Source organism: Haliotis asinina, chromosome 7 (genome assembly GCF_037392515.1).
Source record: "Haliotis asinina isolate JCU_RB_2024 chromosome 7, JCU_Hal_asi_v2, whole genome shotgun sequence".
NCBI lineage: Eukaryota > Metazoa > Mollusca > Gastropoda > Lepetellida > Haliotidae > Haliotis > Haliotis asinina.
In genome coordinates this window covers 57,461,329-57,484,102 of record NC_090286.1, presented here as the reverse complement: position 1 = coordinate 57,484,102, position 22,774 = coordinate 57,461,329, and the positions used below count along the sequence as shown (strand labels likewise).

At 40.1% G+C, this 22,774-nt stretch overlaps 1 protein-coding gene across 1 annotated transcript; it reads left to right on the top strand.

Moving 5' to 3' along the window:
* Window positions 1-1,787: 1,787 nt before the first annotated feature.
* Window positions 1,788-21,965, top strand: LOC137291484 (uncharacterized). The gene is made up of 7 exons (XM_067822838.1): window positions 1,788-2,064; window positions 2,381-2,589; window positions 9,549-9,827; window positions 10,779-10,919; window positions 12,172-12,334; window positions 14,504-14,635; window positions 15,196-21,965. Exons 2-7 carry the CDS (start codon window positions 2,407-2,409, stop codon window positions 19,062-19,064), a joined length of 4,767 nt encoding a protein of 1,588 aa, XP_067678939.1. The 5' UTR covers window positions 1,788-2,064; window positions 2,381-2,406; the 3' UTR covers window positions 19,065-21,965.
* Window positions 21,966-22,774: the final 809 nt, after the last annotated feature.

Here is a 22,774-nt window from a genome sequence, read left to right as displayed (position 1 = left end):
AACTGAATGATGCATATGAAATTATGGCATTTGTGATTTTATGTGTTATCCGGTGCATTCCTAGATAGTATACATGTATGTGATTTTTAATGTTGCAAGGTACACATTCCTAGATAGTATATGTGGTTTTACATGTTATTCGGTACACATTCGTTGTCTTGTACACATAGTAACTGTAATTTAACATGTTATACCGTACACATTCCAAGATAGTATATGTGATTTTATATAGTATTCGGTACACATTCCTAGATAGTATATGTGGTTTTACGTGTTATCCGGTACACATTCCTAAATAGTATCTGTGCTTTTACATGTTGTCTGGTACACAGTCCTAGACAGAATATGTGATTTTACATGTTGCCTGATACACAGTCCTAGACAGAATATGTGATTTTACATGTTGCCTGGTACACAGTCCTAGACAGAATATGTGATTTTACATGTTGTCTGGTACACAATCCTAGACAGAATATGTGATTTTACATGTTGTCTGGTACACAGTCCTAGACAGAATATGTGATTTTACATGTTGTCTGGTACACAGTCCTAGACAGAATATGTGATTTTACATGTTGTCTGGTACACAGTCCTAGACAGAATATGTGATTTTACATGTTGCCTGGTACAAAAACTGAATGGCGTTTATGATTATACACATTGTCAAAGAAGTCATGCATGAATATTGTACATTACTGTACATGTTGCCTTTAACACATAACTAGTGTACCTACCGCACATTTGGTTGCCTCTCACTTGATGCCCATCAGCACCTGGTTTACCGCACCTGGTTTACCACACCTGGTTTACCAAGACGTTTTGTATAAACGGTGCGTTGATTGAAACACATATCTCACATGATAACCATGACGCCTGAAACTAAACCTCCATATTTTAGACCACTAACATGTTGACTGAAACATATACCTGCATATTTTACATGGCAAACATAACGCTTGAAACCAACACCCTATGTCGTATTGTTCCTGACTAAAACATTTGGGTGAAACATTTGGCTGGATATTTTACAAGGCTTCAGACTTAGCATAAAACATTGTACCAGGGCGATGTCTACGACGGCTTTGTCAGACAACGTATACCTGTCTCCAGGCTAACTAGGCTATATGCTGCTGCTCAAGTCGGGAATACCCAAGAGGTAGGTCAATTTGAAAAGTCGTAATCGACAGTGGCACTGACACCATATCTCATTGAGCATACTTCCTTGCATATTAATTACTAGCTCTTCCAGGTTTAGTTACTATCTGTTCTTACGTCTAAACGATAAGGATAAAATCCTATTGCTTGCATAGAAATTACAGCCTCTGTACACTTCATGAAGTGTTGCCCAGTTTCATACATAAATAGACGACGTGTGGATCTTTATTCGCTACTTTAAACATATTAAACGATGTTCGGATAAACATTATCTGCATAGAGGAATATATCCTTTACGATAATGCGAGAAAGCAAATATCTCCACCAAAACATAACTCATAACTCAAGCTGAAGATGTATTATTTTTCAGACAAGCACGTTATACGCTTGTGTGGCTCCAATGACACCTTTGTATGAAAGATGAGCTTTTTCGAGGTGTACAGTGTAATCACCAGGTACGATCTGGAGGGTTTCAGATAAACATGTGGGTCGGGCAATAACCAAATCTCTGTGGCCCATCAATCACACAATACCCTGCTTCAGACACCCACTTCATGACGGGTCAGATCTTTCGGGGAGGGAACCGCCATCATCGTCAGGCATAGGGAGGATGACTCACCGCAGTAGGCTGACCCACGAGCAAGAGGCACAACCCACTCTGTTGATACTGTTTCGGTAGTTTAGTGGGTATCTTCGTGGTATCCGCTGGTTTTCTGTCTCACCTGTGTGTATGATGTTTCAGCGTCCTTGAATCAGTGTGGATTTTCAGAAGGGAATTACCCGCATTTCGCGAATGAGATAAACATGAAAAGTGAAACACACATCTATTGCCATTTTCTTGGGAATCAGTCATAAAACTATGTGATAAAGGGATAGAGGTGGAACATTTTGCCACGAGAGGCGTCAAAGGTAAGGGGGTTATTGTTGATGATACATGCGGGTTATGAAGGCGCTATTATTAAGATGCTGTGTCATTTCTGTCCAAAGCTACTCCTATCTCCTTGTGAGAAATATTTTGAAATTAGATGGGGTTATTTAAGTACTAATATGACAAATATCTGAATATATGTGGCAACTGGTCGTTTTTCTCTTTGCGTGTAAACAATAGCTTCTCTTTGACTGAACCGTGTCATCATAATTTAACGGTAAATATTTCGTTTACTTGGACTATGGAACACGATACTCAAGAAGGATGTAGAAGTACATGCAATGATGGCTATTGCAGAGTGTCCTCATTGCACTGACCTGGAAATGACCTGTCGCCAAGTCCTTTGGTCAGTCTTGCTTCTGGCCTCGAGCATGTGGTCAGTCAGGTGCTCGCTGCTTCCCTTCATTGGTCACACAGTGAACCCCGAAACGGATGATGGTTCCAGCCCCTCACTCAGTCTTCAGCCGCCTTTCACATTTTATGGAACTGCCTACACTACTGCTTATGTAAGTATCTTCCAGTGAACCTTTTTTTTTTGACAACGGTAATACTGTGCGAAAGACAATTCTTTATCTAAATTTATCATTTTCTTGGAAATTTCAAGTGTAATGCAGTTGGTGTTTGTTCTCAAATCATATTTTTCCTCTTACAAATATGACATTACTGTATGTACACATGCTTTGAATAATTTATAAAAACATTGAATGACTTCTGTTGTTGAATGCATAGTTTGTAATTCCATGAAATATATTCCGCAGTCAAAATTGAATTTATTGTATATTTAGTCATACTGTGGCCTTTGAATAGTCAGCGATAAATAGACAGATATGCAAACCCGATTAATGCATTCAATGGAAGTAATAGTAAACTGTAAAGTTTGATAAAGCATAAAACGTGACTCCTGAAAGTTTAAGGTTGTTGTAGTCAGATAAGTGTGACCGTATACCTTTCAGTGCCTCATCATATATTTATAATATTCATGAAGTAGTTTCTTGGACAATACCTATCCCTCATCATCATGACCCCTGTGGGTGACCACACTTAACGTTAAGAGTCCTCAGATGCTATCACAGACGCACGTAGAGAGACACACTGTAAATGTCTTCTCGACGACGTATACATTGTCATTTCCATACGACTGATATAGGCGCGGCACGAGGACTTCGACATCACTAAATGCCTCACTGAAATAAACAGCATTCAGATTCATGCACATCTGAACTATATTCAGTTAAAAACATATTGTATATTTTATCACGTGTAACAGAACAGCTCGATGACGAAAATTTCATTTTAAAGGAGCTACTAGTACCAGACCTATACGGATTATTTCATATGTGTAAACTTCTATATGCACACGGCGCGGGGACACCTGGAAATCAATATATCAGTCAATACACACACACACACACACACACACACACACACACACACACATATATATATATATATATATATATATATATATATATATGCTTGCATTCTGAAATAAACAATGTAACTCTACAGTTTACCGGAATATGTCATTTATTCCATTACACTTACAACGGGTTTGTCACACGTAAGTCAGACACATTATTGTGTGTTACACAAGTTATACATGCAAACAAACGCTAGCACATATCAATCACAACATTTCGCTGTGTATTGCGAAAAATGTTTGGCTGTAACTGATAATTACATGTCCCGACAACACTGTTTGATGAGGATGCTATGATAGTATTACCTCACAGGGACCTCGGGCTGAATACAGGCTGTTTGGTCGGCGCATAATCCACGAGCGTTAAACTCTAGATGAAGTCTTCAGGTGAAACAGGGGAACATATTTCACACCCGCACATGTGTTTTTAAATCCTAGGGTATAATATAATACCATGAAACTTCTTTAAGAATGGATTTATTAAAATTCAATAAAATATTGACAAGGAAGGGTCACAAGTATTTGAAAGCTAGGTGTATGGATGGCGTGTGTTGCGGTTGTGCCTGGAGGCAGCATATTTTTCTCAACAGCATCGAGCAGATTAATATTAAAACATTTCTACACATATATCTTCGGTATGATAACTGTTCCATCCAGATGCAGATGTATCACATAAGTGATGGTATATAATCCGAGAAGTAGACAGATTGATATTACAGATATAGAATCAATGTTAGGACTGTATATTACATCAGTTACGGATATCCTGCTTTGGCATGTCATGAATAGTTGCATTATAAGGAAAGCAAGATATACAGATGTCAGCTTCTGTATTGTGAGTAAAATATACATTCCACTTCTACATGCCCTAAATGTTGGATGATATATACTGAAAGAAAAAAATAAAGGATCACACGAAAATACAGTTGCTCCTTTATTATTATCTAGCTTTAAATAGCGCTGTGGTGATGAAAACTGGAAAAGTTTCCTGCGATTCATCATTAAAATTTGTTTCTCTCAGTATTTTCGGAAGTCAAACCTTTTCGGCCTTTTCCACAATATAACGGGATTGGAGGCGTCACTGTAAAAACTTGGATGGTGGTTTGTGTTTAAGACAAAGTTTGTATTGCTTGGTTAGTTACATGGATTACATAGAGAAAACACGGGACATCCAGAAGCCTCCGATACCCCATCCCAGCATGAAAATTACAAGGGAGAATATGGTGGTTCAAAACTGTTGCTGATCGCTGTTCTTTATGTCGCTGGTCGACTTAAAATTTAAATTCTCAAGGACCATGCGTATTTAACTGACAGTACATTTTAAAATGTTGATATTTTGCAACACTTCCTTGTTTCACGTAGCATATATCAACCGCTAGGAAACACATTACGCGATGTGGAAATGAGCGAAAAATTACATGTTTTCAACCGCTCTATGTAATTTGCCAACTGAATAATTCCTTCAGAAACTTCAAACCCATGAACAACTTTCACTTTTCAACCAATACGTTTTCGTGTGCATATTTGCTATTTCGCGATCAGGTGACAGTTGCCATATGCAATATATAAACGGAAAGTATCCTGAATGTGTTTTGTGCAGTAAAAACTTTAAATAAATGTTTCACTATCACTCAATTTCGCCATCACTCATTCCAGTAGACAAAAAAATTGTCTCTCAAATGAACATATTTCACAGAAAAAAACTTCATTTGCAGAGCTGTGAAAAGCTATTTTTGTGCATTTGTATGCAAAACTATTTGGGTTCAAAGACTGGCTTTCGAAATGAAGCTGCAAACCACTTGACTCCTAGCCTGTTCGCTCAATAAACCCCTCTATTTGCATCTAACGTATTCATTGTCATGTATAATATATAAGTATAAATTTATGTGTGATTTTTTTGTCAAATAAACACGCAGACGTGGAGAAGTGAATTTTCTGCAGTGTGGTTCCTTGTCGCTACCACTACATATGTTCAACTAAACACCAGTCATTCTACATCATCTGTGAGATATTCTGTCTTTTGCTCCTCGGTTGAGATAATTAAGAAACGCATATCGTATATGAACAGAAACACTTACTACATATGAAACAAACTAATCATCCAAATATTGGAGTAATCACTCATTATCCTAAACTTTCTGTCACTGTTTCCAAATAGGTATTTTTAAAAATAGATATAAAGCTCCATTTATTCGCAGGCTACTCAAACTAGAAATGAATTTTATATTGCCTGCGCAGCTATCAAATAAGGCTCATACCGTTAACCACTGCTGGGCCAGCAGTATCACATATACATGTATGTGTTTACTAAGACCACACATCACATGCACCTAAAGTGAACAATTAAAATACGAATTATCAAAACACATTTAAGCAGGAGTCTGAAAACATTTTTATGGGCCCTAAATATTTGGCTATGATTTTCTTTTTTTCTTTAGAATATACACATGATCTGGAATGAGTAAATTTGCATTCTTATAATGCAGAAATGTATGTGTCTGAAACATGTTTGGCGTTTTCGTTCATGACTGTTATCTATCGATCTGTCGGAGGTTGTTTTGATGAAATGGTGGCACACTTACAATTATGTGCTCAGGCATGGCTTTCGGAACCCATGGTGGTATACGTGTCTACACCACAAGAGCATTTTTTCTTAACTAAGGGTGTCCTGAATAAGACGTTTCCCAACATATCTCACCTCCTGATAGATAGAAATATGTTCGTTTCGATAAAACGCAGGGTAAGAAACATAGGTTTTAACGTCATGTATTGCACTGTTAAGACTATGATTAGAGACCTTAAACTGTCGGGGCTTGGTTAGCTGTATCATGTACAGGATCACGAGGTATGGTCTGTTTAGTGCGTCTAATCTCTTAATAGTTTTGCAGTAGCTACCGTTGGTTTTAAGGATTGATTTCAAGGCCGCCATTTACTGTTCTGTTGCTTCGTAGATGTTCTACATTTGTCTTTTATAAGACACCGCGGCCCATTGTTTTCGGTTTCAAAGAGAAAAAAGACTGCTCGTGTGACAGTGTGGTTTACGTTTGCGTGTGTGGGTGACGTAAAACGACTCACAAATCAAAGTTTTTAGACCTAGTGTACAAGTCATACTGAGTGATGCTGTGTTCACAGAAGACCTCGAGTCCTCCCCGTTCACTCCACATGACTGAATCTATCACCAAAGTGTCGCCTTGTATGAAGCCACAAAACTTACAAACTCGTCATTGGGAGATTTACGAGTTTGTGTGTGCGACGCAGTGATTATAGATCTCCATGCCCCTGTACGTGGTTCACAGTGCAGCAGGATGTGATACGACGGGGAGAGACTTGTGTTACGTGCGGTAAGGTATTCGAACACTTGGCATAGCTGTGGGTGTCCGTGTGTGGCTGGGAGAGCAGTGCGGAGCAGAGCAGAGGAGAGCAGCACACTATATGTCTCTATGATTGTCTCCGTTTCACCATAACATTAGCTAGGCCGGGGATTTGGTCAATATGAATAACTAAGCTTTAGACATAATACTTTACTTCCAGTAAAATGAGCGGGACTGTTAAACACGCACAAGGTTATATGAATACCACTACGTGTTACAATGGAAGAGTAAACATGTGATGAATGTACAATGAGAATGATATATCAACGTTGAAAAAAACGAGAAATAATGTCAATCATTGTGTAACATTGCATGCCATGTAAACGATTTAGACCACGTCATTATGGTACGTATAGAAAGTATGGGGACACCCTAAACTTCGATAGACGTTTATAAACTTAAACGTGGTACGGCCATGTACATACTCTACAGTATATGAAACTTGTACTTGGTGTGTGCATCACAGGCACTTTGGTCGACATGTCTGAACAAAAGGTAAAGCAGCTTATTCAATATTCGTTGAGTTTGAGAGAAATAGAATATTGTCAAAAACATAAAAAACATGGGTGGTGACACACACCAGCAGCATCATGTTTGATTCAAACGTCCTCAAAAAACAGCCTAGTGCTGGTGTCAACGCATATTTTCGCTTTCGTACACTGAATCAAAGCTGCTTTTACCGGATTGTTAGCTGCTTCCATTTGAATCATTCCAGCTCGGAGCTTTCTTGACTTATCCATTCATTACCTCTGAAGGACATTCTGTTATTTGAAACGAGATATTTGGGACAGAGCTGATCTTAGAATAGAATGTGTCAGTGCTCATCACGAACTAATTTTGGAAAGTGAACATCGAATGTTGTCAATGTGGACTTTCATGTTCATATTCTGACAGAACAGCTGATTGTGCGACGGTAAAGCGATGGCAGTGTAAATATCTGTAGTAAAAAACTGTGGGTGTATTGGTTGCAATGTATAAGCGATCTTAACGCTTTTGTGTCCGGGTTTGACATGATCAGCCAAGTCGAATCTTTTAGAAATCATTGACAGTTCAGTCTGCGTTCGACAATCTGTATACCGAGAGATGATCTCCCACAAGGAGGGTTTTGTCGCTAAAGATCATTAGCAAGTCCCACGTACAACAAAATAGAATGGACTTCTACTCCTGTTATTTTAAACTCTTGTACACCAGGGGACTAATATAAGTCTTTTTAGCATTCCACTACTTACAGGCCTCATCGTAGTGTTGTGGAGATTGATGGTGTGAGAGTGTGTTGAGGAATTTATGTATCCAATCATTAATGTTTATACTTTGCAGTGGTCGACACTGATTTTATTGACATGTGGTCTCGAATCACGGCAACCCGGAAAGCCATGCGACTTCAAATGCATCCGTCATTCGCATGACATATTGTGTCTATCAGAGGCCAGGTTTGTTCGTCCATGAAGTTCAGTAAAATGCTCTTTTCCAGTAACTGTTCCCCCCGACCCGGATACGAGACTTGATGCAAAGAACTGTTGCATCATCTGCCGGAATTACCTTGATCTAGGTGTGGTGTGTCAGTGTTTGAAATAATTCATGGTCAGCTATCGTTGAGGAAGTCCAGCCTGTGTTAATGTGTCCTTGTTGTGTTCGTATATACTTGAGGAAGTCCAGCCTGTGTTAATGTATCCGTGCTGTATCATCTATGCTTGAGGAAGTCCAGCCTGTGTTAATGTATCCGTGATGTATCCATCTATGCTTGAGGAAGTCCAGCCTGTGTTAATGTATCCATGGTGTATCCATCTATGCTTGAGGAAGTCCAGCCTGTGTTAATGTATCCGTGGTGTATCCATCTATGCTTGAGGAAGTCCAGCCTGTGTTAATGTATCCGTGCTGTGTTCATCTATGAGGTAGGAAATCCAGCCTGTGTTGATGTATACGTGTTGTGTCCATCTGTGCTTGAGGAAATCCAGTCGGTGTTAGTGTATGCGTGTTGTGTCCATCTGTTGTTGAGGAACACAAGTCTGCATTTTGTATCCGTGGTGTGTTCATCTATGGTTGAGGAAGTACAGTCGGTGGTAATGTATCCGTGTTGTGTCCATCTGTGCTTGAGGACGCACAGTCTGTATTATGTATCCGTGGTGTGTTCATCTGTGGTTGAGGAAGTACAGTCGGTGTTAATGTATCCGTGTTGTGTCCATCTGTGGTTGAGGAAGTACAGTCGGTGTTAATGTATCCGTGTTGTGTCCATCTGTGCTTGAGGACGTACAGACTGTATTAATGTATTCATGTTGTGTCCATTTGTCATCGAGAACATCCCGACGTTCATCGAAATTGTATTAAGGTAAACTTGCAAACAATCGGTAAAGAGTTCGGCCAGAATTCGGCCTGCCAGATTTGACTATGTGTCGCCGTCAATACATATCAGTGTGTCCATGGATACAAACACAGCGCTGCTTCTGAAAATACATTAATGAGAGGTAGTATGAAAATATCAATGCAAAACGTTTTCTGATGAGACTCTTTTGTACGTCGTAGACACGTTTCATTCAAGGAACATTTCGCTGCCTAAAGAGTAATTATTACAATGTTGGTTTGTGTATTTTAGGATTACGGAAACACGAATAACACTCTTCGTGAGTAATAAAACGGACGAAAGATCTTGTTTCAATGCGGCAATTTTCCTTTGCAGGTGAACAATGATGGCTCTGTCACATTCCTGCAGGCCGAAACATTTCAGAATACGGTCATGGACCCCGGAACTGTTCCAGCAGTGTGCGCTCTTTGCTGTGACATTGATGTAACAGGGGGTGGAACCGTCTATTACGTCCTCAGTACCTCGCTCGCATTACGACAGACTATAGCAGATGACGTAAGGCGATATCAGGAATTCCCGTCAGACTATACCCCGACATGGGTACTATTGGCGACATGGGTTGACGTCACTGCATTCAGCACAGTCAACAACGAGGCAAGTTGTTTAAGGGTGTGATTATGTTTCAGGGCTGACATAAAGATTACATCACATGCCTGACTGTGCTTTTCAGTCTGGAAGGACACGCCTGCGCCTGAGGTCATTCTAAGAAGGTGTTACCTATTTAGTGAAAATATGGAAACATATGAATGAATCGAATAACGATCTGGCATGTCCAGAGGATGCAACTGTGCATGGCAAATTGAGTCTACCTTAAAAACTGTACCACATCCACGACAAGAGGCAGTTAGGTAGTCTAGTGGTTAAAGGGTTCCCGCCCAAAGCCCAGGATCGATTCCCAAGATGGGTGCAATTGGATGAGATCATTTCTGATGTCTCCGGCGGTGATATTGCTGGAATATTTGCTAAAGGTGGCATAAAACTATATTATACACTTGATCAGATAGTTGCCATTTAGAAAGTGTTCATATGTAACATATATTATATTTGGGATTACACTTTCTTAGTTGAGCGCGTTAGGCCACTGACTTTGTGTGCTGGCGATTAGGATCCTGACTCTGAGGGTGTGAGTTTAAATCCCGAATGGCACTGGGCTGTAAAAAGTATCATATGTTTCATATGGCCTCTTTCAAAATGGCATTATGTAATTACAGTTTTCGGCCGAGGGAGCCGTGCCACGTATTTAGAGGGGTACACTAAGTCCGCAGTCTAGACTACCAATTGTCCGACTTTCATTTTTGAGGAAGCCGCGGTGGCTAAACGCGTTAGGCGGCTGACTTTGTGTGCCAACGATTAGGTTCTTGATACTGAGGATGTGGGTTCGAATCCCGAATGGGACTCAGCTCAGAAAAGTACCAGCATTTGTACTTTCCAAACAGTATAATCTCAAGTATAACATATGTTAAAAATAGTTCCGGTTTGTCGATAAGATTTGTGATTCCGGTGAATGATCAGTTGTATTTTACAATTTGTTTTCTGTACCTTTAGGTTGACACATTCCAGATCACAATGGCCACGGATGGTACGGCATCAGCTGTGATTATGTTCTATGAAAGGTTGGAATGGGTCTATGATAATTCCGACTTTGCCGCACAGTATTACGGCACAGAACCTATTGTCCGTACACAGGTATGTAGGTGCTGCTGTAAAACGTAAACATTGTTACGTAACCATGCATGAACTGAATATCTCGGTCCAGTGTTCAATATGGATCGTTATTATCACTTGTCGTGTGTATTCACTTTTTGTACAGTCGTCATGTTGCTGGAATATTGCTGAAAGCGGCGTAAAACTAAATTCACTCATTCATGGTTTGTACGTTTTATAGGGGAAAAAGCTCAAAACTGGTTCTTAAATGTTCTCACTCTCACAGTGCTTGAATATTATTTGTTTATTTTAAATTCTCTTCCGCCCACCCTTTTATGTACTTCAGGGGCCATAAATGAAGCAAACATAGATATTATCCTGATTCTCCGTTGGTAATGAAAATGCAGTTGTGTGAAGCTACATAAATAATTGTTTTAATATACTGAGGTTCATTAGCATAAGTCCACTGTCAAGTGGCGTTTTGGTTTGAGGGATTTGTCCCATGACTAGAGCATCCCGGCGCGACTGCAGCGAATTGCAGTGACAAAAGACAAGTGACCCTCTAGATGCTGATAGTAAAAGCATTCATCGCAACGCGGACCACTTGGGTTCAATATGTGAGGCCACTATTGTCCCCCTTCGTGACAGTACTTGTCAATGGCGGCCCGCCATATTGCTCCCTTAGCTATTTATGCTTCATGTAAATATACATCATGAAAGAAATGCAACAATTTTAGTTGGTATTATTAGTAATGCCATCCCTATGTGAGTCGCTCGGTTCCTACAACAATGAACATACGCGGGTTCTTCAGAGGCATATATAAGATGATATTCAAGTATAAGAAAAAGTATTAGCGAAAATGGATGCCAACTTCATCTTTTTCTACGGACGACGTTTCTGCGCTTTTCCTTGCCCCTTCGTCAGGCTACTAGTGACCACACGGTTGATGACCAATGTTATCCAAAGGGGAGCTATCGTCTATTGTGAGTGCACCAGCGTTAACATCTGGATATCCACAAGACGTTTCGAATGTAAAATTCAAATTTCACGCTACATTTTGTCATAGCTGGATGTATTGGGAGTTTCCGCAGCCACATTGTCATCATTCTGTAATCTTCATCACGGCATCCTGGGATTTATTACGCAAATAAATCACGGTTAAAGTTAAATCCTTTGTCGTTTCTGATACAGCCACATACGACAGTTTATGTACTGATGCTATATCCCATGAGTAAATCATCTCACTATAGACCTTTCCCCATTCAACTGCATATGGCCACTATGTCTGTTTAGAGCGCGCTAATGGCCGGAGATGGGATGAGGTCGTACCAACTGCCAGGGTCCAAATCTCCTGAACTCATCAACATAACACAACTGTCTAACGTTGGCGTAGCTGGTAAATTCATTTTCCGAGTTGATGATGCCATCGTTCCCGCATCTCTTCGAGCCACCACAAGTAAGTATGCTTAGTTATGTTAAGGACACTGTTGGTTGCATATCTTCTGTTAGTGTTTTATGTCAATTATTACATATTCGGGGCGATATGGTCCAGGTATGTTGTCCAGAAAGAACAGCCATTTGAGCACTGTAGGAGTGAATGAGTAGGATTTTACCCCTCTTTTAGATGTAATCCTCCAGTTTCATCTAGTACTGCCATCAGGGTATTGTTTTCAATAATTTTATGCAAAGTATGTTTAGTTGCAATTTTTACACATGGTAATATGGACCCTATCTGTTGAGAATATTCTTTCAAACTTTAGACACAGCAGTAATTAAAGCTTCTGGTCGTCTTTAGGAAATGCCAAGTATCAACACCAAATCGAACCGAACTAATGTTGTTTCTATATGTAGTTTAGTTCACTCTTCAAAGTCGTCACTGAATGAATTTCCATTTGAATATATTTCTAACACCTGGTTTTGTTTCCAGACTGCTGTTTTAATATATGGCTATGCGCATCCGTGATTGATTTATGTATCGCGTCTGTTGTGAATGTTATGTGTTACATGTGCATGTCCTCTTATGATGGAAACCATTTAAATTCTTTCGAGACAATAAAGGAAACTACCTCGTCGAAAAAAAGGCTAACACCGACTTCACTTGACCCCAAAATAGAAACAATACGTATATGAGATTTATTACATTAATTATGTTACAAACAGAAGTAACAGAAATCATTTTCCAATAATTTGACTAAATATTCATTGTAATGTTGGTTTCGTAATTACCGCAATTCAGTATGAAAGACTCAATGGTCAAAATTAATAAGAGAACACAAACAGTCACATTATGAGAAAAGAGTCAGGGCATGTCATCAGCGGAGAGTGTGGACACCTGGGGCATCCATACTCGCCAACACACACCTTCCCATTGACTGTCAGTCGGCGGATGACTTCAGCCGAAATTCTGTTCCACAGGTCCAAGAGAGACTGTTCTAGTTCCTGTCGCTTCGCCTTACCTTGTTATTCTGGCATCGTCTTACATTGCTATGCCGTTATGTCTCACTGGAGCAAGTCATTTTAACGGATGCTTAGCAAGGGAGAGAACTCATTCTAAGAAGCGCACGTACAATACTACAACCGTGTGTCAGTTGTTGTGTAGTGAAAAGCACTGTATGCTATGTGTCTGTATATGCAGACCGACAGACGGACAGACCCTGTTACATTAGACATTAAAGTTCTAAAACATTCATACGAATGTGTGTGTGTGTAAGTGTGTGCATGTCTGTCTGTCTGTCTATGCATGTGTGTGGGGGTGGGGGGTGGGGGTGGGGGTGGGTGTGGGTGTGGGGTGTGTGTGTGGGGGGGGGGTGGGGGTTGTGGATGGGTGAGTGGATGGGTGGATGGGTGGGTGGATGGATGGATGGATGGATGGATGTGTAATCAGTTTGTAACTGGTAGTGCTTAACGTTTCATGTGAAATCAATACATGTACTTTGGGATGGATCTATCGCTGCAAAATATACTAAACGCTAAACTAATCCCATTGGCTTTATCATTACATTGTTAGCATTACATTGGCTTCGTGTCATTTTGTTATCGTATACAGTAACACCCACATACACTAACACATGCTCTTGACCACATCGTTACAATATGTTTTTAACTTTGTACAATATTCCTTTTAAATTTGCTTTGTGATTATAATGTTATCTTTGTACATTCTCCCACCTTGTGTTGTGTAAACATGTCGTATAAAATAAATCAGTCTGTGCAGTAACTCAGCATTCATCTGATGAAGGAGCAAGAATGAGAACTGAATCGTCGTATGAAGAAGAAAAAGAAGTTGTTATCCATAAAACGAGTCATGTATTCATGCTGCCACTTTTGTAGTATAAAACATTTTTGTACGAACGCCTAATGCTGCCACTTTTGTAGCAAATTTTGTTTTATGATCATTGAACCTCGGATGAAAATGAAAAGTGCATCATGCAGCAACGAGAAGTTTCTTTGAAAATGATATTTTTTGCTACTAAAGTGGCAGCATTAGGCTTTCGTACGTCCAGAGTGTAAATGCCGTAAGTTTCCCTTCTTCCCGTATAGTCTCACCTTTCTCTCGCCATCACTAAACCCTCCACCTCACACACATCCAGTTACAAGCCTTCAAACGAAATCTCGACGATTTCAGGTTTTGAACAGAGTACTACTACAACAACCCCAAGAGCAACCGCCGACAACACTGCATCGTCGACGACAACTTCACCGACATCACCGACGTCTACATCAGTATCCTCGATTACAGATGTAACGGAACGTTCAGGTGCTTCAACATTATGCACATTATGTCCCCTTTCCAAAGTGCTGAAAACATTCGTATATGCATCTTTTGTGATTATATTGTAATGTTTGTGAAACATTAGCAGCATTCATATCTAATGACAATGATGGTGGTCCAGGTAATTGTAATCAGTACGTATGTGATGTACAGGTGTTTCAGTTATTACAACGAATAGTTTCGTCTTAGGAAATATGAATGGTGTTGTACACACAACAAACACTCGTTAAGTCGAACCTCATCATTTATGTCTATTTGGCACCGTTCACGTTCTTACATATGAAACGGTTCTATCATCATGGTTATTCAATTTTTGAAATCAGGCGAATAATTGTTACATTTTCTATCTTGGAAAGCACATGTGGTCATACATATGACATAACATTACATTGTCCGCAATTAACATGTTTGAGGTTTCACACATTCATATATGATGGAATTATTATATCTTATCTTATATCATATGATATCTCCTAATGAATTTTGTACAAATTGTTTGAAGTATTGAACGTCTGAATTAAAAAAAAACCAAACTTCACTGTCAGATACAACATCGGTAACACAGACATCCACGTCAGATAAAGCATCGGTAACAGAGACGTCCACGTCAGATACATCATCGGTAACAGAGACATCCACGTCAGATACATCATCTGTAACAGACACGTCCACGTCAGATACAACACTTGTAATGGAGACGTCAACGTCAGATACAACACTGGTACCACATACGTCCACATCAGATACATCATCTGTAACAAAAACGTCCACGTTAGATACGACATCGTTATCACAGACATCCAAGTCAGATACAACATCAATAACAGGGACATCAACATCAGACACAGCATCGGCAATAGAGACGTCCACGTCGGATGCATCATCTGCAACACAGATGTCTACGTCAGATGGATCATCTATAACAGACACGTCCACGTCAGATACATCATCGGTAACACATACGTCTACGTCAGACACAGCATCGGTAACAGGGATATCCACGTCAGATACAACTTCGGTAACACAGACGTCCACGTCAGACACAGCATCGGTAACAGGGATATCCACGTCAGATACAACATCGGTAACACAGAAGTCGATGTCAGGTACAACATCAGTAACGCAGTCGTCAACGACAGATACAACATCGATAACACATACGTCCACATCAGATACGTCATCGGTAACACAGACGTCCACGTTAGATACAACATCGGTAACAGAGACGTCCACGTCAGATACAACATCAGTAACAGGCCTAGGGGCATTTATGTCAGACACAGCATCGGTAACAGAGATGTCCACGTCAGATGCAACATCTGCAAGACAGATGTCCACGTCAGACATAACATCGGTAACAGAAACGTCAACGTCAGAAACACCTGCAAGACAGTCATCCATACCAGATACATCATTGACAACAGAGACATCCAGTTCAGAGACAGCATCAATAACAGAGACATCAGTACTGGGTACAACAGCAGTAACAGAAGCCTCCACTTTTTATACAACATTTGTCACAGAGACGTCTACGTCAGAGACAACATCGCTAACAGAGCCATCAGATACATCGATAAAAGCGACGTCTATGTTAGGTACGTCATCAGTAACAGAGGATACCTCGGTAGATACAACATCTGTCACCGAGATGCCGACATCAGATACAACGGTGACAGAAAGGTCCACGCCAGAAACATCTGCAACACAGTCATTCATGCCAGACGCATCACTGGTTGCAGAGACATCAACACAAGATACATCAGTAACAAAAGACTCCACATCTGCCACCGAGATATTTACGTCATATTCAGCATCGGTAACAGAGCCATCCACATCAGATACAACATCGATAAAAGCGATGTCTATGTTAGGTACGTCATCAGTAACAGAGGATACCTCGGTAGATACAACATCTGTCACCGAGATGCCAACATCAGATACAACGGTGACAGAAAGGTCCACGCCAGAAACATCTGCAACACAGTCATTCATGTCAGACGCATCACTGGTTGCAGAGACATCAACACAAGATACATCAGTAACAGAAGACTCCACATCTGCCACCGAGATATTTACGTCATATTCAGCATCGGTAACAGAGCCATCCACATCAGATACAACATCGATAAAAGCGATGTCTATGTTAGGTACGTCATCAGTAACAGAGGATACCTCGGTAGATACAACATCTGTCACCGAGATGCCAACATCAGATACAACGGTGACAGAAAGGTCCACGCCAGAAACATCTGCAACACAGTCATTCATGTCAGACGCATCACTGGTTGCAGAGACATCAACACAAGATACATCAGTAACAGAAGACTCCACATCTGCCACCGAGATATTTACGTCATATTCAGCATCGGTAACAGAGCCATCCACATCAGATACAACATCGATAAAAGCGATGTCTATGTTAGGTACGTCATCAGTAACAGAGGATACCTCGGTAGATACAACATCTGTCACCGAGATGCCGACATCAGATACAACGGTGACAGAAAGGTCCACGCCAGAAACATCTGCAACACAGTCATTCATGTCAGATGCATCACTGGTTGCAGAGACATCAACACAAGATACATCAGTAACAGAAGACTCCACATCTGCCACCGAGATATTTACGTCATATTCAGCATCGGTAACAGAGCCATCCACATCAGATACAACATCGATAAAAGCGACGTCTATGTTAGGTACGTCATCAGTAACAGAGGATACCTCGGTAGATACAACATCTGTCACCGAGATGCCGACATCAGATACAACGGTGACAGAAAGGTCCACGCCAGAAACATCTGCAACACAGTCATTCATGTCAGATGCATCACTGGTTGCAGAGACATCAACACAAGATACATCAGTAACAGAAGACTCCACATCTGCCACCGAGATATTTACGTCATATTCAGCATCGGTAACAGAGCCATCCACATCAGATACAACATCGATAAAAGCGATGTCTATGTTAGGTACGTCATCAGTAACAGAGGATACCTCGGTAGATACAACATCTGTCACCGAGATGCCAACATCAGATACAACGGTGACAGAAAGGTCCACGCCAGAAACATCTGCAACACAGTCATTCATGTCAGACGCATCACTGGTTGCAGAGACATCAACACAAGATACATCAGTAACAGAAGACTCCACATCTGCCACCGAGATATTTACGTCATATTCAGCATCGGTAACAGAGCCATCCACATCAGATACAACATCGATGAAAGCGACGTCTATGTTAGGTACGTCATCAGTAACAGAGGATACCTCGGTAGATACAACATCTGTCACCGAGATGCCGACATCAGATACAACGGTGACAGAAAGGTCCACGCCAGAAACATCTGCAACACAGTCATTCATGTCAGATGCATCACTGGTTGCAGAGACATCAACACAAGATACATCAGTAACAGAAGACTCCACATCTGCCACCGAGATATTTACGTCATATTCAGCATCGGTAACAGAGCCATCCACATCAGAAACCTCTGCAGCACAGATATTCATGTCAGAAACAACATTGGTAAGAGAGACACCCACGTCAGGTACAGCATCACTAAAGGGAGCGTTGGTAACAAGAACGTCTACGTCAGATACAACAGATATAACACAAACATCCACACTTCATACAACATCGATAACAGAGGCACCCGCGTCAGATCCAACAGCAGTCACAAAAACTCCTACATCAGATGCAACATCGATAACAGGGAGATCTACAGGAAATACCACATCGATAACAGAGACATCCATGTCAGATAAAACATCTGTGACAAAGACGTCACATCCAACATCGATAACAGAAACATCTACGTCGTTTATAGAAACTACGACGATAATAGAAACGTCCAAATCAGAAACATCTGCGAGAGAGACATCCATGTCAGATACAGTAGCAGCAACAAGGACGTTCACGTCAGATACAACATCGGTAACATCGGAAATGTCAACGACGTTTGCTTCATTACCCGGTACAGCAACAACAACATTTGATCGACATGAAACATCGCCGACTTCTGTTTCATCACAAGGTGCAACCTCTGCTACACCTGCGTCGTTGTCGGATCAAGCACTATCTACAGCTGCTTCATCATTGGGTGCAAAGTCAACTACACCTGTTTTGTCACGAGCATCTCAGAGTTCCCCATCCACCCAGGCATCCACGCTGTCAGTTGTGACCCCCCATGTAATAGGCGGCGTTTTGGCAGTTACTGTTCTGGTGGCGATCGGAGCGTTGCAGATCGCCATGTCGTTACGATACATACAGACATTCAGGGAAGGGTTTCAAGGGAGAGGGCAACGAAGGCCTAGAGGAGAGCGACGGAAAGACATACCAGTAAAGATTGTGACATCAAGTCCTCGGTTCCAGGAAACACCGATCTATGGCAAACCACTGAAGTAACAGAAACATTATTTGCCTCGATACTCATCTTTGGCACAGCACTGGAGAAGCTGAAACAAAGCCACCACTTGCACTTCCTTCAGCGCACGGTGTACACGAATCTATCTGTAATTGACCACATGAAAATCACGTAGACCAGAGTCTGAATCGCAGCGTTGACGTCAACACGAGCAATTAGCGTACCAGGTCAGAACATGGCTGTTAGCGTCGACGTTCCTTAGCATATCCAGCGTCGGAAAAAAACATAGTACCTTACTCAAGACCTACGTCTAACAGATTAGAGCCGTTGTGGAAGAAATGACATTGGACACAAGACGTCACTAAAGCCTGCAGGAAATGACATGTCCGTCCTCTATTGCTATAAGACCAGCAGCAAAAATATTGCTTCTATGAACGTCTGAATTCGCCAGGTGTGTGTGGTATTAATTTGCAACCAACTCTCATATTCGATGCGTTATAAGTTGTTAAATAATAGATATTCCCACATCCAGTTTCTATTTATTTTCTGATGTCCTTTTTGTGTTAAACGTATTTATGGATAAGTACAACCTGTGTTATGAAGCGTGTTGAAAATCATCTCTATAGCGTCTATAATCAGGCATGAAAAAATGAATTTCAATCTTACAAGGGTGAAAAACAAAAGTAAGAAGTAGTCTGATAGTCATATGATTTGGGTTGGTTGGATCTGACTGCTTTACATTGTTCCGACATCAGTTTGGTTGACGTTTTTAAAACATTTTGGTAAATAAATGTCCTGTCCAAACGTTAAGGTTTACAAAAATGAAGGAAAGAAGGAAGGAAAGAGCGAAGGATAGAAGGAAACAGCTTCTCACCTTTAGTTCCCACGCTTCACTGTAAATATGGCTTTGAGCTATTATCATGCCTCGAATATATCGTGTTCACACCCTATGATGTATTAGGAGTATATGTTTACATTCTGTGATGTGTTATTAGTATATCTATGCATAACGTTGTATGAAAAAGTCTTTTAATGAACCTCATGGCGTAGATCGCACAGCATTAAGGCTTTGGAGTTTATCCACTCTTAGGTGTGGTAGGGTCTTGTTTTATACACGAAATACTTTTCACACATTTTCTGTAAAGAAATTTTTAAAGATAAACGATAGAGAAAAAAGTGTGAAAAGTAAGTTATCCGATTGTCTTTTGTGTCAGCTGTCAAAACACTATGACGAATGGATATTAAGACGTAATTCAACCAGATCCTTCATAGAAAGCAGCCACGTGTTAACCTATATGTTTCATAACAATAACTAATAAGAACAGACTGAAATATTAGAGACTGCGGAAGACTGATAGTCAGTTGGTGTGTTAAAGATATTCAGTTTATGGTGAAAGATATGCAAGAATGTTCATTAGATGTGGGAAGATGCCATTCAGGCGATATCGAAAGATGTACAAGATGATACTTAGATGTTCAGTATGATCATTCAGTATATACCTGATAATATGCCTGCACATTTCAGTTGATGGGATCAGAAATGCAAGAATATTCGGGCGTCTAAATATATACGTTAACGTTTAGTTGAAAGTTGATATGGGAAGAAATGCCTGCATATTCAGTTTATGTGGAAAGATATGAAAGAATATTCAAGTGTCTAAAGATATAGGTTGATATGTAGTTGACATAAGACGATATGCCTGAATGTTCAGTTTATGTGGAAATATATGGACTCACGAATATCACGGTGACATGGAAGAAGAGATATGTATATCCACTTATGGTAAGCATGTGGCTGTTTCTTTCGATTCTTCCATTTCATGTTTGTATTTTGTAGTGATCTTAGAAACTATCCCATACTCGGAAACATTTCCCATTTTCTTACATCAAGAAATCGTCAATTACAAAATGTGTATCTTAATGTGTTCAGTATTAAAAATCATCAGTTAGCATATTTTGGCTGCAGGAAAAATAATCTCCATTCAGCCTTATTGTGCCATATTGTGGGTTGTTTTTGTACTGTAGTTGCATGCCTCGGTCATCAATTTGTGGATTATCCAAGAGTTACAGGCGAGCCATACAAACTTGATCTCTACAAGGAGCTGAACTGGACTGTGATCTCTTGTATATATTGTGTGTTTATTTAATGACATTATGCATCAATTGCTATAAACTCCAGTGACGTTACCTACTGATTGCCAAACAGATACCACCGCGTAAACGGGAGTAGTAATTTTTCAGTTGTAAATTTTGATTGTAAATTTAGCTGTTCTGCTTGTATCAAACATGTGAATGCACGCCTCTAGAGATTCGTTTAGAAATGTATCGAAATGTCCGACAGAAAAACAAATACAAAACAAACTACGTAATCAATGTAAGATTAAGTGACATATGTTTTCTGTATATCTCAGACAAAACAGATGTCCGTGTCTGACAAATAACAATGCTTGAAATCTCGTTTTCCCATAAAACATATTTTACGCCCGATTCCCATGTTTCATACAATGGTTCTTTCAAATCAAATTAATGGCTATTTCACATGATGTTTTTTGGTTGATAAGTGTCCTGAAAAGACTGATTCCTTCGACTGTATCTCAAGGTCGACTTTTAACGACAGTGTTCATGTTTATCGCACATGTATATTCCTTGTGAAGTATTGCACAATGTTGCGCTCATATATATTGAGTTCAGGTGGCGACACTCAGAGAGGGTCTAAGAGAAACATGATATGAACATATTTATGCGCGTGTGAACCTTGTATTCCTGTTCATACAGAGATCATGTGAGCACATTTTCCACTCTACAGATTTTATTTGTTACTTATATTGTGCTTGTTTGTTCTATTTACCAATTCTTGTTTGTTCAGTGCTGTTATCAGTTGTACATACTTTTACAAGATGCTCAAGTCGTTAAAGTCAATAAAGAAGATTAAACATCTTAAACATTTTTGTTTCTATATTTACAATGATAATGGTGATAATAGCAACAGCAGCAGCAACAGTAGTAGTAGTAATAGTAGTAACGCACGTGTGTTGCAGGGAGATAACCGATCACAGCTCCCTTCCATTAAGTGATCACGAGGCAAATTCTCACGATATGCCTTTATTGAAGACCCCACTGTCCTGATCACTCTACGAGGGCAAATATGGCACTAAACTTACTATAACACATAACAAATGATACAACCCTGACCATGGGTCCAAAAGAGCCAATAATAGCTTTAAAATACTTACTTGTCAAGCAGGATACTGTGTAATGATTGATTAGCATTCTCTAATTCAAAATTAAACCAGAAGTTGATATCCATGAAGTTGCGTGTTATATTCTATTAAATGATGTGGCTTCGGTCATAGTTTCATGGGTCAGTTGTAGTTTGGTGTTGATATCTTCATTGACACCAAATACACGCGTAATCCGAATTGCATAATTGTGTGGTTTATGCCATGCTTGTTACACTTTCGAGATGTCGACGATTTTTATAATATTGCCCAGTAAATAGTTTGTAAGACTCTGGTGGTCATAGCTAACTTGACCAAAACAGTACACGCGGTATCACGTGTTACTATACTTTCCAAGGCTGCAAAGGTAAGGTCCAAAATTATATGACACCACTATTAAATACATTCCCTTCGCATACGCTTTTTCTGCCTGTGTCGTTTTATTCATCATCATTTACTAGTGTATTTATTTCGTGCTCCGTAGGATACAGCATGTGACTTGGCTACATATGCGTTGCGATTGTTGTCTCTCG

Excerpts from the sequence above, each read along its gene's own strand:
- LOC137291484 (XM_067822838.1), top strand. The coding sequence starts at position 2,407 with ATGACCTGTCGCCAAGTCCTTTGGTCAGTCTTGCTTCTGGCCTCGAGC. Across the intron at positions 2,590-9,548 it reads CTGCCTACACTACTGCTTAT|GTGAACAATGATGGCTCTGT; the intron begins GTAAGTATCTTC and ends TTTCCTTTGCAG. Across the intron at positions 12,335-14,503 it reads ATCTCTTCGAGCCACCACAA|GTTTTGAACAGAGTACTACT; the intron begins GTAAGTATGCTT and ends CGACGATTTCAG.